Genomic DNA, 16,379 nt, shown 5'->3' on the forward strand with positions numbered 1-16,379 from the left:
CTTCTGAGCCGTTCACAGCAGCACTTCTGGGGGCCTTGATGAGCTTAGGGCCCAACTCTGGAGAGAGGAGACAGAAGACAGGCCTGGTGGGGTCTTGTTCAGATGGCAGCGGGGGGTTTGGAGGGAGACCTCCAGCTGGGGTCTTGCTCCCAGTTCCTTGTCCTAGTCTTGAGCATTTAGGAAGGGCTAGTCAGAGGAGCAGCCACTGTGTCGCTCCATCTTGTTAAAGGTCCTTCTCTTTTTCACTGACCCTCTACTTTACCAAGCATGATGTCCTTCTCCAGCAATGGGCTCAAACATAAAAATGATTGTGAGGATGGTGCAGGACCAGGCAGAGTTTTGTTCTGTTATATGTAAGGTTGCTATGAGTTGGAACTGACTCCACAGCACCTAACAGTCAGAGCAGCAGGGGCATTGGTGGTTAAGTGGTAGAATTCTGTCACTGGAGGCGTGCATGTTGCTATGATTTCAGTGGCGCTTCCAGACTAAGACAGACTAGGAAGAAAGGCCTGGCAATCTACTTCTGAAAATCAGCCAATGAAAACACATGGATCACAATAGTCCCATTCACAACCAATCATGGGGATGCCACAGGACTCAGCAGTGTTTCCTTTCATTGTGCACGGGGTCTCCATGAGTCAAGGGCTGACTCAATGGCAACTAGCAACAACAGCAGTTAGGGCAACAGCAGCTGAAAAACATTTCACCTGAGAGCCAAGTGGGGCAGGCTCACGTACGTGGAACCAGGAGCCTCTACCCCACGTCCCACCCGCCTGTCTGCCACCAGCCTGGTCCTGAATTGTGTGGAATTGCAGGCTGAGAACATCAGACCAAATGGCACTTAGCAAATACAGGCAGCCGCTGAGGCCCATCCCTCGTGGACTCCCCTCCCAGCCCCTGTGGCTGGACTGGGCTAAAATCTGGCTCCCCCTCCCACTGCCTGGGAATAAGCTTCCTTGCTGCCTCCAGGGACCTTAGCAATCCACCTGGAAGGGCAGGCCAGGGAGGCTGTTCTGTCCTGCCCACCCACCTGAGATGCTCCCCAGAGCCTTCACCAGCCTGTTCCATCATGGCCCCCCACCTCTTCCTGCTTCTAACAATCTGACCACAGGGCCAGGGCCAGGGCCAGGCAAGGCCATGGATCCCTATCACACTGGCAGGCGGATCCCTGAGGAGCAGAAGGGGTACTCCTCCCTACATTTAGGCATCCTGGAGCACACCCATGTTTAGCTACCCTTTTACTGAGAACTTCCAAGACCCAAGGGTGAGTTGTGGGGCAGGGGGGTACCCCTAGCAGGCATGTATCCTGAGGTTTAGGGAGGACCTGAGCCAATCATTCAGAACTGGCTGGGGTGTGGCCCCTTGTCCCTAGCCCCAAACCTGCCGGAGCCCTCTCAGAGCCACCTAGTTGAAGCCCAGAAAGGCTCCTGTTTGCTTTCCAGCCTGCCTGTGCCTTCCTTGCTATACCAAGCCCCTGTGTGCAGCTCATCAGTGGCCCCAGGCCAGGGGTCCGTGTGAAGCCCTTTGAGAGATATCCTCGCTCAGCATTCAGTGTTTGTGGGCACTTGTCGAGATGCTGTGCCTGGCTGCTGCGGGTGCTCAAGAAGGCAGAACAGGCCAGTGTGGATGTGACTGGCTGTGATGCAGGGCTGAAAGAGGACCCGTTAACAAGGGTGTGGGGTCCAGAGACAAGGAGTGCCTCCAACTGGGGGGTCAGAGACAGTTTCTTAGAAGAAAGGGTCTGTGTGTTTGATCTTCAAGAATGGTTAGGATTCGAACACATGCAGATAGGGAAAACTGGACACGTATAGAGGAAGCAGAGATGCTGATGAGAACATGGGGTGTCCCAGAACCCCGAGTTAACCATTTTGGCTGGAATGGAGGATATGCAGAGGATGTCATGGTTAGAGTGATCCAGGTCAGAAATGCCAGGTGATGGGATTTTGAATTTATTCTGAAGGCAATGTGGAATTAGCAAAAGTTGCAGAGCTGAAGAGCAGGGCACCATCCCCACTACAGCCTTTGGGGATAGCTGTGCACTGCACAATCCTGGAGGGTGTCATACATATAGACGACCATGTAGATGGGGCCCCTGGAGTTGTGCAGTGCAGCAGCTGTACTGCAGAGTGACATGGTCACAGCTGCCCTTGAGCCCTTGAGTCATCAGGCAGCAAGATTCCAGAATGCAGCCTGTGTGGGTGGCAGCATAAACAACAATTTCAAGACCAACCACCTGACTGATCTTGTCTTCACCAATCAACAGGGATTTTCACATTGCACTATCTTAACTAACACAAAGGCCAGCCATAACATCACCACCATCACTGATACTAAACGCAGGAGCATCATAACCCCATCATGGCAACCACTCCCAATACCACCAATACCAATCACAATACTGCCACCATCACCAACAGTTCCAACCTGAGCCCAGTGACCATAAACCCCAAGACCCAGCACCACCACCAATACCATCTCCCTGCTTTCTGTACCTAATATCATTGACATCAATAATAGCATCACTGAGCACCACCATTCCCACCACCAAGGCACTCACAACAGAGTGAAGGCACCGGTAGCATCCTCCACCTTGATACCCACTGGGTTGAGGGAAGAGATGAACCAAAAAGAGGATTGTAGCCATGATGTTTCTCCTTCTGACCACACCCTCTTTTTTAGTTATCTAGTGCTGCTGTAACAGAAATACCACAAGTGGATGGCTTTAACAAACAAATTTATTCTCTCACAGTTTAGGAAGCTGGAAGTCCAAATTCAGGATGCCAGCTCCAGGGGAAGGCTTTCTCTCTCTGTCAGCTCTGGGGGAAGGTCCTTGTCATCAGTCTTCCCCTGGTCTAGGAGTTTCTCAGCACAGGAACCTCAGGTCCAAAGGACACACTCTGCTCCCGGCTCTTCTTGCTTGGTAGTAATGAGGTCCCTCTCCTCTCTGCTTCATTCTTTCTTTTATATCTCAAAAGAGATTGATTTAAGATACAGCCTAATCCTGTAGATTGAGTCCTGCCTCATTAACATAACTGCCTCTAATCCTGCCTCATAAACATCATAGAGATTAGGATTTACAACATATAGGATAATCACACCAGATAACAAAATGGTGAACAACGACACAATACTGGGAATCATGACCTAGCCAAGTTGACACACATTTTTGGGGAACACAATTCAATCCATAGCACCCTGTCTATATAGGTGGGAGCTTATGAGTATAGTTTGGCTTTTGCTAAAATGTTTAAAGTGAATCATGACTACTTCAGGAGGCAACTGTAGAATCTGGGGCCAGGCTGAGGTGATCTCATGGAAACTGTCTCTAGGACTGAATCCAGGGCTAAGTGAGTACTCTGCAGTCTTGCTCTCTGGTGCCCCATTTGGGAGGCTGCTGGGAGCTCATGGAACTTCAGGTAGCTGACCTGGATAAGAACCCAAGATCCTTCAGGATGTCCTTCAGTGTCAACCCTACCTCCCCTAGGCCCTGGCTGTTCAGTGTCTACAGACAGTGGTTCTAGAAAGGATGCTTCTCAGCAAGAACCCAAGCAGCAGAACAGGCTTATGTGCATGCCTGCGTGTACCTGGCAGTGACCTTTGTCCAGGCCCTGGGTAGATGATGAATTTTTCTAGGGCCCATGTCCAGCTCCAACTTCATTCCCTGGAGTCCAGGGTTCATTTGGAGTTACGGCTGGGGAGAGCAGTTGGTAAACTGGTGTGACAGTGAATTGGAACAAACGGGACAGGCAAAGTCAGCTTCCCATTTGTTCTGCAGAATACTCTCCCCAGCCTGGACATTGTCATCACTCCTGTCCTGCTCAGCGTTCTCAGTTCCCAGTGGCCCACTGGGAGCATGCAACAAGGTCAGGGAGAAGCAGATAAAGGAGATCGTGTCCTGAGTCAGCTTGGGGCTTACCTGTCCATGGTATGAGGAGTTGTCTGAGCAGCCAGTTCAGTGGTATGCTTTGGGGCCTGCAGCTCCTTCTCTAGGCAGTCGCATCCCAGGCATGGCTTCCAGAGTGCGGCTCCTTCATGGTGAGCAGCCTCATGAAAGGGCCCAGGAGCCAGCCACTGCTGCAGGTCTGTGAGCTGGGCTGCCCAAGGCCTCCTCTCTGAACCCATAAGCCAGTGAAGGGCTGGGTAGGACATGGCCACTGCCCACTTGCCCATCACAATGCTTCTTATGCAAGAGGGGCAGCTGACCCAGGACCTAGCCATTTCTCCAGCTCTCCCCAACCTTCTCACACTATTTCATGCCTTTCACTACACACCTTGTTGGCTGGGGGGAGAGCAATTCTGCAACACTTTGGTCAACTGATCATAGCCTACTTACATTCCTATCTGGGACAGAGCTCTGTATCACCTTGCCACTCACAATGTGATCCAGGGGCCAGCAGCATCAGCATCCCGTGGATGCTTCTGAGAGATGCAGACTCTCAGTGCCACCCACACCTACCGCACCAGCGCCTGCATTTTAGCAAGATTCCCCAGGTGATTCTCAGTTCTGCATGCTAAAGTTTGAGAAGCGCTGCTGCCATGTAGTGATCAGGGCTCAAACCCTTCTCTGTGTGATGTTTGACCTAAGACTCAGTCTCTCTGGGCCTCAGGTTCCTCAGCTGTAAAGTGGGCATGGCAATACCAGTCACCCAGAAGGTGGGAAGGATGGTGTTTCTGTAGGTGTTCAGCACAAGGCCTGGCCTGTGGGGAGCACTCAGTAAGATGGAGCCATTTTTCTACTAATTATTTCCAACCAGAAGAGTGGCTTTTATTGGGGAAAGAGTCTACTTGGTTCATCACAGCAAGAGCTTTCTTTCTTCTCCACCACTTGAGGTACTGGCTAAGGCTTCAAATCAAAAAGCCCCTCAGGCAGATCCTGCTGTCACTATTCATAAGTTCCAGAACCTTGAGCAAGGAGCCTGGCTAGCACTTCAAGCCCTTGGCTACTAACAGTGGCTCCAGCTCTGTGGGAAAAAGGCCTAGTGATCTGCTCTTGTAAAGATTCCCAAACCCCATTGCCGTCGAGTTGATTCTGACTCATAGCGACCCTATTGGACGGAGTAGAACTGCCCCCATAGGGCTTCTAAGGCTGTAATCTTTACGGAAGCAGACTGCCACATCTTTCTCCCTCGGAGTGGGCTGGTGGGTTCAAACTGCCAACCTTCTGGTTAGTAGCAAAGCACTTTAACCACTATACCACCAGCCTCCTTTCTGTAAAGATTACAGCCTAAAAAACCCTATGGGGCAGTTCTACTCTGTCACATGGACTTGCAATGACTCAAAAATCGACTTGACCGTGCAGCACCTAACAACAACAGGACCTTGAGCAATTGAGTTCTCTCAGTCTCCGTTTCCTCATCTATGAAATAAATTTAATAATACCCACATCAGAGGGCTGCTGTGCAGAGTTAAAGACAAAATGTCTACACATAGTTTGAGGTTGACAGATGAATTACATAGCTTTTGTTGTTGTTGTTAGGTGCCCACTCAGTGACCCCATGTACAACAAAACGAAACACTGCCTGGTCCTGCGCCATCCTCACAATCATTGTTATGTTGAGCCCGTTGCTGCAGACACTGTGTCAGTCCATGTTGTTGAGGGTCTTCCTCTTTTCCACTGACCATATACTTTACCAAGTATGATGTCCTTCTCCAGCGACTGGTCCCTCCTGAGAACATGTCCAAATTATGTGAGACGAAGTCTTGCCATCCTTGCTTCTAAGGAGCATTCTGGCTGTACTTCTTCCAAGACAGATTTGTTAGTTTTTTTGGCAGTCCATGGTATATTCAATATCCTTCGCCAACACCATAATTCAAAGGCATCGATTCTTCTTCGGTCTTCCTTATTCATTGTCCAGCTTTCACATGTATATGAGGCGATTGAAAACACCATGACTTGAGTCAGGTGCACCTTAGTCCTTAAAGTGACATCTTTGCTTTTTAAAACTTTAAAAAGGTCTCTGGCAGCAGATTTGCACAATGCAGTGCACTGTTTGATTTCTTGACTGCTGCTTCCATGGATGTTGATTGTGGATCCAAGTTAAATGACAACTTTAGTATTTTTTCTGTTTATCATAATGTTGTTTATTGGCCCAGTTGTGAGGATTTTTGTTTTCTTTATGTTGAGGTGTAATCCATACTGAAGGCTGTGGTCTTTGATCTTCATCAGTAAGTGCTTCAAGTCCTCTTCACTTTCAGCAAGCAAGGCTGTGTCATCTGCATGTAGCAAGTCATTAATGAGTCTTCCTCCAACCCTGATGCCACGTTCTGCTTCATATAGTCCAGCTTCTCAGATCATTTGCTCAGCATACAGATTGAATAAGTATGGTGAAAGGATACAACCCTGATGCACACCTTTGTTGACTTTAAACCATGCAGTATCCGCTTGTTCTGTTTGAACAATTGCCTGTTGGTCTAAGTACAGGTTTCTCATGAGCACATTAAAGTGTTCTGGAATTCCCTTTCTTCGCAATGTCGACCAATTCTTTTTGGTATAGTGACTCTGTGTATTCCTTCCATCTTCTTTTGATGCTTCCTGAGTTAATATTTTCCCTGTAGAATCCTTCAGTATTGCAACTTGAGACTTGAATATTTTCTTCAGTTCTTTCAGCTCAAGAAATGCCAAGTGTGTTCATCCCCTTTGGTTTTCTATCTCCAGGTCTTTGCACGTTCCATTATAATACTTTACTTTGTCTTCTCAAGCCGCCCTTTGAAATTTTCTGTTTAGCTCTTTTCATCATTTCTTCCTTTCACTTTAGCTACTTGACATTCAAGAGCAAGTTTCAGAATCTCTTCTGACATCCATTTTGGTCTTTTCTTTCTTTCCTGTCTTTTTAATGACCTCTTGCTTTCTTCATGTATGATGTCCTTCCACAACTAGTCTGGTCTTTGGTCCTTAGTGTTCAACGCGTCAAATCTATTCTTGAGATGGTCTCTGAATTCAGGTGGGATATACTTAAGGTCGTACTTTGGCTCTCTTAGGCTTGTTCTGATTTTCTTCTGCTTCACCTTGAACTTGGATATGAGCAGTTGATGGTCTGTTCCGTAGTCCGCTCCTGGCCTTGTTCTGACTGATGGTATTGTGCTTTTCCATCGTCTCTTTCCCCAGATGTAGTCAGTTTGATTCCTGTGTTTTCCATCTGGTGAGGTCCACGTGTATAGACGCTGTTTATGTTGTTGAAAAAGGTATTTGCAAGGAAGAAGTCATTGGTTTTGCAAAATTGTGTCATGCGATCTTCAGTGTCATTTCTATCACCCAAGGCCACGTTTTCCAACTACCAATCCTTCTTTGTTTCTGACTTTTGCGTTCCAATCACCAGTAATTATCAATGCATCTCGATTGCGTGTTTGATCAATTTCAAACTGCAACAGTTGGTAAAAATCTTCAATTTCTTCATCTTTGGCATTAGCGGTTGGTGTGTAAATTTGAATATTAGTCGTATTAACTGGTCTTCCTTGTGGGAGTATGAATATTATCCTCTCACTGACAAAGTTGTACTTCAGATAAATGTTGAAATGTTCTTTTTGACGATGGATGGGATGCCGTTCCTCTTCAATTTGTCATTCCCAGCATAGTAGACCATGTGATTCTCTGATTCAAAATGGCCAGTGCTAGTCCCTTTCAGCTCACTAATGCCTAGCGTATCGATGTTTATGCATTCCGTTTCATTTTTGACTTCCAGTTTTCCTAGATTCATACTTTGTACATTCCACGTTCCAATTATTAATGGATATTTGCAGCTGTTTCTTCTCATTTTGAGTTGTGCCGCATCAGCAAATGAAGGTCCCGAAAACTTGACTCCATCCACGTCATTAAGGTCTGCTCTACTTTGAGAAGGCACATCTTCCCCAGTCATGTTTTCAGTGTCTTCCAACCTGAGGGGCTCATCTTTGGACACAATATCAAGCAATGTTCTGCTGCTATTCATAAGGTTTTCACTGGCCAATTTTTTCAGAAGTAGACTGCCAGGTCCTTCTTCCTAGTCTGTCTTAGTCTAGAAGCTCTGCTGAAACCTGTTCACCAAGGGTGACACTGCTGGTATTTGAAATACCGGTGACAAAGCTTACAGTATCACAGCAACATGCAAGCCCCACAGTACTACAAACTGACAGACATGTGAATTAAATAGTTAGTATAGGAAAAAAGGGAGTCCTTGGGTGGAACAAGTGTTTAATGTACTTGGCTGCTAACCAAAAGGTTTGAGGTTTGAGTTCCACCAGAGGTGCCTCAGAAGAAAGGCCTGGTAATCTAGTTCAAAAAATCAGCCATTGAAAACCCTATGGAACACAATTCTACTCTGATACACATGGGTTTACCATGCAGATCTTAGTCCACAAACCCAAATGAGCAAAGAATGTGCATCTCTTTGCTTTTCTATGATTTTGACTCCCTGCTCCATTTTTCAGGTGATAGAAACTTGATTCCAATCAGCCCAGGCTCTGACTGCTCTTTTCATCTCTGTAGCACTCTGGGGAGAGGAGCTTACAGAATGCCAAGGCATTCAGAGTGGGGAGTGGGGGCCCCGGTCCTCGGTCACAGTCTACCTGCACTGGCATCTGCTGGAATATCCTCATCGTGTCTGGTCACACGGGTCCACACTGGCAGAGTGATCACCGCCCTTGTTTCCAATTACAGGCCTTTCAGATCTGCAGGCACTCAGGGCCACATCCAAGAAACTGTCTGGAGCTCCCAGGCACACAGTGGCCTGGGGTCTGCCTCGGGTCTCTTGCCCCATGGGCATGGAGCACCCTCAGGTCCTGCTGCTTCCCCAGGGATTTCACAGGAGAGGAACAAACGCCTTTATACTCCAATCCCCCACACCACATGGAACCTTCCTGGGCCAGATAACCTTTTATCTGTCTGGCGTGAGGTCGCCTTCATCTGTCCTCCAAGTGTGTTATCTGTGTCCTGAGCCCTTCTTATCCCCCCAGAGCCTAAGCCCTTAACACTCGAGTATCTGACCTCTGCCTTGCTTGCTGTCTCATCTCTTCCTGGAGACAGCGTAGGCCCCTGACTAAGTGGGGAAGGGCGAAAGGGAGAGGAAAGCAGTGTGGGAGAAGAGCCCGGGTTGATAATTCACTGTTATTCCACCGTACTGTGCTTTTATAACACATGCTGATGAATGAAAAAATAGGAAATACAGAAAATTGAGGGGCAAGGAATCCCTCCAGGATTGAGACAGTTTCTGTGCACATGATACCTCTCAAGAACCCCACCCCTCACTCTGGTCTCAGGCCTGCCCTCCCGGGTCCTTGAAGGGCCTCCTTCCCTGAGCCTGTCAGGGCCCGGCTCCACTGGAAAGGGTCCTTCTGCCTGCAGGACACACTCTCTCGAGGCTCTTGTTCTGTTTGCAGTACCCATGGTCCTTCCACCCAGCCTGCCTCTGCCACGGGGTCTCAGTGCCCCCCTGACCTGTTCTCTTTTTGGTCCGCCTCGTCAGCACCCCTATTGAGCATGCTCCAGTGTGCACCAGCCATGCCACCACCCTGCTGCTGCCCGCTTCTGCTCAGTCGCCCACTGCTGCCTCTCCCAGCACAGCCTTGCCTCCCCTGGCCACAGCCGCTGCCAATGCTGCCACCGCCTCCGCCACAGCCTGTGCCTCCAGCCCTGCGGACAGCCCAAGGTAACCGGTCCTAACCACAGGGAAGACAGGCAAGAAAGGCCCGCCCTGAGTCCACCTGTCAGCAGCTGTGCTCTGTGGTTCAGGCCCTGGGGCACAAGGAGGCCAAGCCCAGCACCGCGAGGTGCTGACTGTGAGGGGAAGCTGGGGAGGCTTTCAGGAGAGTGTACCACCTGTGGCTGAGGACAGAAGCAGGGATGGGTGTTTCCCCACCCTCGAGAAAGAAGAGCCACACACATACAGAGTAGATAGCAGAAGAAGCTAGTGTTTTCAATGGGTAGTGCTCTTTGTGGGAAGTCATTGTTCCCGAAAGTCAGATTTGGGAGAATGAAAGTCATCCCTGTGAGCTGGGGAAATCCAGAGAGGCTGCGTGGAGGAGGGGCATCCGGCTACCACAGAAGGCAGTTCAGAGTAGGTCAGGTAGAGCTTAGCCATTAACTTGCCCTCCTCCCCTACCCTCTCTTCTCCATCAGGCCTCGCTTGATGATGACTCAGGAGGCACCTGGTATAGTGGGATTTAAATCTCTGCCCTGCCACTTACTAGCGGTAACCTTGAGAAAGTGACTTCACCTCTCTGAGCCTCAGTTTCCTCAACTGTTAAGATGTTTAACACAACACCAATCTTACAGGGTTGTAGCAGAAACAAATGTCCCTAAAACACCCAGCACATAGCCGTGCCCCTTAAATGGTCACCAGTATTTCCAGTTATTCCCAGCCAGGCAGAGCCCAAAGCGGAGAGGAGGAAGGAGAGAGGAGGGAGGTACAGTGAGGAGTGAAGAGGGATAGAGGCAGTCCAGACAGGTCGTTCCAGAGCTGCCAGGTAGCTGAACAGGCCAGGAGGGCCAGCTCTCTTTCTGGGCATTGTGAAACTGTCATGTGGGTGTTTGGGGTCAGACCCTGGCTTCCTGTGAGGGGTTCTGCTGGGGAGGACACCAGTCTCTGCGTCAGGGCATGCAGGTCCGTGGTGCAGCCTGAGGTGGGACTGAGGGTGGGCACGCTGGCCAGTTGGCCTGGCTGCTGCCCTTCACCCCGGGCTTCATAGTAGCCCACTTGGTGCCAAACCCAGCATTTTCCTAGCCCTACTCCAGCCTCAGGGGTGAGCCTGGCCCTGGGCCTCTGGGATTGTTTAATCCCACTTCCTGGGGGCACTTAGCCAGCTGCTTACCCTTTCCACACCAGAAGTTCTTCACATAAGGGCCATGCTATCTGCACGAAGAAGAAACTCTGAGGTGGGTAAGAAATGGACCTACAGATCTCTCCCAGGTTACCCGGGGCCCTGGAGTGTCCCTATGGTGGAGTGAGGCAGTCTAGCCTCATCCCTGGGGGCCCATGCCCCAGGCCTCTGTGACTTGGGGCCCACCACAGAGCTCCCGGAGCCTCAGGACTTCCTTTGCCTTGGCAAGAGAGCTGGGCCTGGGAGGGACTTGGAGGGGGGCCTGGAGGGCTGCCCATGGGGCAACAGGCTGGAGCAGAGGGTTCATCGGATCATACTCTGGGCCCAGCTACCTCCCGTCCTTGCGCATGGGCTGGGACTGAGCCAGAGGGGCCAGTGGGAGGCTGACTGAGACCCAGCCTTTCTTTGGAGCACATGGCCTCAGAATTCTCACTGGATGTCTTCAGCCTCTGCTCCTGCTCCAACACCAATCCCTAACACTGGACCGTAACTCCTGGGATGCTGGGATGCTGGGATGCTGCAAAGCATCCTCCACTGGGGGAGGGTTTGGATGAAGCTCAACGACCCTTGGCCTCCTCCCAACACAGTGGAAGCTAGGGACTGCAGGTCCCCTTGAACACCATCTCTTTCTCTTCCTTGGAGGCCTCTCCTCCTCTCACATCAGCTCAGGGGTTCTCCCAGAGTAGAGAGGGAGCCTTGGCAGCGAGCCCCGGGAGAGGAGACAACGTGAGAGCAGGTCTGCATACCCACCAAGATCTGGGGCGCTGGGCTGGGGGCAGCACACAGGCCCCTCTGGGTCTTCTCAGAAGCTTGGTGGCGGGTTCTTAGCCCAGGGTCACCACCCTCCCAGAGTCCCAGACAGGAAAGCACTCCCTCATCTCACACCTCTTCCCAGCAGGGCTTGGGATGGGCAGGGCCTGGGCCCATGGGGAACAGGTGGAAAGCAAGCAGACAGCCATGGGCTGGTGGGGGATGGGGGTATATTTTCAGGCGCTCACTTCTCCAGCACTTCCTGAAATGACTCATTTGACCTGGGCAGGGTCGTGTGGGCCCCACTGGGACCTGGAAGATGCAGGGGATGCAGGGACCAGGGCCATGTTCTCTAAGGTGGCCATCAGTTTTTAAATGAAGGGTTTCATGGGAAATTGAAATTGGGAAACATTGGATCAGACAAGATACTAAACTCCAGGAGTTCGTATGACTTCCCAAGAGGAGAGGCTGAAAACAGTATTTCCAGGGGCCAGTGAACTGGGAACACTTTTTCTCCCCGTCTTTGATCCTGTGGTTCCTACTTGGGAAAAGGCCGCTCTAGGCCTCTTCGAAGGCAGCGCAATGGGAGAAGGGCAACTGGGCTTCTACATGGAAGAGAAGTGTGCATGTGGAGAGGGGACTGTGGGTGGCGGCTTCCCATGAGCCCTCCTTGGAGCACTCCTGCTCAGAAACCTGAGACTTCGCGGCCCTCTCCAGCAAAAGCAGAATGGGGAGGAGACCAGGTCTTCCCAGGCTGTGAGCTGCTTGTGAGGTGAGGAGGCAGGCAGGTAGCTCTGACCTCTCTCCTGCCTCTGCACTTCCCAGTCCAGCCTATGCTGGGGTTCTTTCCCCCAGTGAGGGTTGGGGTAAGGGTTGTCTCCAAGCCCCCTGTCTGGCTGAAGCTTCTCCCCTCTCTCCTAAGGCGGTGGCATCAGCAACAGGCTGTATTTCTGGAGGGGTCTCTGCTGCTCTAACCTAGATTCACAGCCTCCAGGGAGTAGCTTCCTGCCGCCTAAGACCCCTGAGGACTTTCCTCTGGCAGTCCTCACAGAGGCTTCTGAAGGTGGGGGAGCCAGTGAGCCTCCATGGCTGCTGGCCCTGGGCCGGGGTAGGGCTATCTTTCTGGCTTCTAACTCTTACCCCTTGGTTCCAGGCCCCAGGCTTCTGCCTACAGCCCTGCAGTAGCCACCTTTCCAGCACTTGCTGCCCACACCAGCTACACTGAGGCCCCGGCTGCCCCTGCACCCAAGCCCCGGGTTGTGACCACAGCCAGTATCCGGCCTTCTGTCTATCAGCCAGGTGAGAGACCAGAGCGAGAGGGGGTAGTCTGGGCTAGGTATGGGCTCCAGGAGTTGGAAGACCAAGGTGGCAGCTTCAAGGCTACATCCCCAGAAGGACGGTGGTTTGCAAGGTCCTGCTAGTGAGGCTCAGCCCCCCGTGTCCAAATTAGGGGCCAGAATCCTGTGGAGCCCACATCTGGCCTTGGGGAGGCAGGTGGGAGAGCCAGGCAGGGATGGAGCCTCCTCGCTCCAAGGAAGAGGGCATTCCTGGCTTGGCATTTCCAGGCTCAAGGCCAGGGAGGAGTGAGTTTAGAGGGGAGAAGCTTGTTTCTCCATGTGGGTCTAGGTTCTGGTTCAAGACAGGCAGCTATAATGAAAATCCCATGCGTTTTAGGAGCCCTCCTGGTGCAGTGGTTAGCAGCCGTGCTGTTAACCAAAGGTCGGCAGTTCAGATCCATCGTCCGCTCCTTGGAAACCCTATGCGGCAGTTCTACTCTGTCCTGTAGGGTCGCTATGAGTCAGAATCGACTCAACGGCAACGGGTTTGGTTTTTTTTTTTGACAGCATTCTCAGTGTGATCCTGGGCAGGCTGCTAGCCCGTCTTGTCTTCAGTTTCCTCAGCTGAAGCAGAGGATGCTGGGAGGCATGGAGACATGTGATGAGGCAGCCAAGCAGCTGCCACGGGGTCACCAGGCAGACTCACTCTTTGTCTGTTCCATCACTCCAGTCCCCACTCTCACTGCCCAGGCCACCTCCCAGGGACCAGCGATCAGCTCCATGTCCCCCTCTTTCCTAGGCAAAGTTAGGCCTGCTCCGCAGAGCTGCAGGGCAGCGCTCAGGCTGGCCTTCACCCCACCCACCCCTGGCTGCCGCTGCTCAAGGAAACAAAAGGCCGTTAATAGGTTATTTTCCCAGGGAACCAGGGTCAAGCCCAGGCTGGGGGAATGTCGTGTGTGCCCTGGTCTATAGCACGTGCCCACAGGAGGGCTGCCGGCATCCAGGCCCTGATGGCTGATACCAACATCCCGTCCTTCCCACCGGACTCTGACTCTGAACCCCAGGAGGGCAGGCTGGGGTGGCTTTGTCCATTGTATCCCAGCACCTGACTCAGTTCTGGCACAGAGGAGATGCTCAGCCAAGGCATGGGGACTGAAGGAACAAAGGGATGAGTGAGTGCTGGTGAAGTTGGGGTGAGTGGAGGAGAGAGGCCGTGTGCTGTGAGCTGCATGCTCTGTGACCAGAGATCACAGGGGTCTCCAGAGTGGTGTCCTGGTGCCCTAGCCACGAATGGGTGAGAGAGGATTTTCGGTGGGTGCACACTTTTCATTTGAAGCATTATACTTTCAACATTTTTACAGACATCTTGAATTTCTGGAAAGCAATAATGATTTTCCATTTGCGGTAGTGATAGACTTTTCTTTCCCCCTCAAAAAAAATATTACATAGATACCATTTTTACATGTGGTAAAACTGATAATGTGAGGGAGTTGATGACTTGTTTGGGAAAGAATAGGTAGCTAATTCTATGGGAGGAGGCTTCACTATGTCATCATGCAAGAGAGTAGGAGTTTGCCAAGCAGCCATGGCGGGGCGGGGGAGGGGGGAGCAACAGCACATGCAAAGTCTAGACTCAAGAGACACTGGAAATGAGACAGGAAGGGCTTGGCTTGGGGGAGCTTGGACTTTTATGTGTGGGGTTGAGGAGCCCCATCAGCCTTGTGCTTTGGAAGCCCATTCTGATGGCATGCTGAGTGTGGGTGCTAGAATCAGCTTTAGCATCAGACTCCTGTGCCATCTGAGGCAAAGTACTTCATCTCTCTGGGCCTGAGTATGAAAAATGGGGGTGATACTGTGTACACCTCGTATTCTCAGGATTAAAGGAAGCTCCTAGCACGGTGCCGGGCACACACAAGGTACTCTTCTCTGCCCCTCCAGAGGCAAGAAGGTATTGGACAGAAATTTCCGAGCTTAAAAATCTACAGGATTGGGTAGCATTTTGGAAGGGGCAGCAATGGCGAAAACTCTCAGATGGAGCTCTGGTTTTTGGTTTGCAAGCCGGCGGACATGGCGTGCCACTGCTGAGATGAGGAACACAGGAGGGAGGCAGAGAGGAGTGTGCATGGATGGGAAGCGGCAGGTGGGCGCAGGGAGGGCAGTCCCTTTCTGGTGCTGTCTGGGCTCCCCTTCCTGGCCGGCCCTACTTGGCACCTTCCGGGGCGGGCCCGGAGTCCCAGACGCCCCCGCCCGGCCGCCAACTCTCCTCCGCCGGACCACCAGGGGAAGGCGCCGCCCCGGGGTTCACGCGGCCTGCCCAGCCTGTCTTCCTCCCCGGCTGGGGCCCGAGCGGAGCGGACGTGAGGGGAGACCCGGGGCTGCTGTCTCCGCTGGGTTCCCAGGCCAGCCAGACGTTAACTCATTCCTGCCTGGACGGAAGGAGGCGGGCTGGCGCGCCAGAGACGGGCTTGCCTCCCCCTCCCTCTCCGCGGGGGAGTCGGGGGCGACTGGCCGCCGGCCCAGGGAGAAGCAGGGAATGCCGGCCTGAGCCTCCCCTCTTCCCTCCCGCCCTTCCCTGGGCTCCCCCGACCCGGGCCTGCAAAGCGAGGAGCCCGCGGCCTGGGCCGGCCCCCGCTGCAGCTCCCCGCGGGGCCTACTCCGTTCGCAGCCAGGATCTTATCGCTGGCGCCGGGGCCGGGCCGGCAGCTCCCCAGAACACCTGGGGCTCGGGAGGGTGCAGGCGGCGGCGCGGACCGGGCCTCGCCGTGGGCGGAAAGGGCTCTGCGCGCAGGGCGGCCACGTCGGCCCGCGGGCCGGGCGGGGTCCGCGGCGCTCGCGCAGACTGGGCCCGACCTGGAATGAGTCAGGAACCACCTTGTTTAATTACACATTCCCGAGGCTGCCGTGTGCGATAGGGGCCTTTTGAACTTGCCAATTAGAGATGAAATATCACCTTCTAATTTGAACAGGCTGAATTCAGTCAAGCAGAAATAGCAACAGCCCCGGGCTCGGAGATGGGATATCTAGTCTCTCTCCTGATAGGTCGAGGGTGGCGGCGAGCTGGGCCTAGGGGCCCAGAAGGGAGGCGACCGTGAAGCAGCTGCTCCCTGCCCACCGCCCGCGTAGGAGTGGGGGACAGGAGCTGCCGGGGAGGAAGGGAAGGCCTCTAGCTCTGGTTGAATGCAGCTCATGGCAAGAAAACAGCCAAGCCAGGGTCCAGATTCCGTCCTGCCTCTGCCTCTGACCTGCTCTGTGGCGTTGGGGTTGTGGGGCCTTAGAGAAATGGGATGGGTCAGGGAGTCCGAAAGGCCTTATGGAGAAGGGAAAAGAATGACACCGGGCAGAGGGAATAAAAAAACCAAACCCGTTGCCACCGAGTGGATGGATATTTGTTGGAGGGGGCAGAAAAGGTGGGCATGGGCCTGATTTGGATGGGGCGTGCTAAATTAGCCTGTTTAGCAGCCTGCGGAGTGGTTATCCAGGGCATCTGGAGTTTCAGTAAAGTCAGCGGGGCAGTTCATGAGCTGGATGATTTTGAGGTAGGCATTTAAGCTCTCTGAGCCT

At 52.5% G+C, this 16,379-nt stretch overlaps 1 protein-coding gene across 3 annotated transcripts in view; it reads left to right on the forward strand.

Annotated features, from left to right (window-relative positions):
* Positions 1-16,379, forward strand: part of LDB3 (LIM domain binding 3) — a 67,933-nt gene that overhangs the window by 30,698 nt on the left and 20,856 nt on the right. For 2 of the 3 annotated variants that reach the window (XM_004386074.3, XM_004386073.1), the window contains exon 8: positions 12,695-12,840. In XM_004386074.3, the coding sequence (XP_004386131.1) occupies positions 12,695-12,840 (146 nt within the window). Of the gene's footprint in view, positions 1-9,437; positions 9,621-12,694; positions 12,841-16,379 lie in introns of all 3 variants that reach the window. The other variant, XM_004386075.2, reaches the window with a different exon arrangement.

Source organism: Trichechus manatus, unplaced genomic scaffold (assembly GCF_000243295.1).
Source record: "Trichechus manatus latirostris isolate Lorelei unplaced genomic scaffold, TriManLat1.0 scaffold00155, whole genome shotgun sequence".
NCBI lineage: Eukaryota > Metazoa > Chordata > Mammalia > Sirenia > Trichechidae > Trichechus > Trichechus manatus.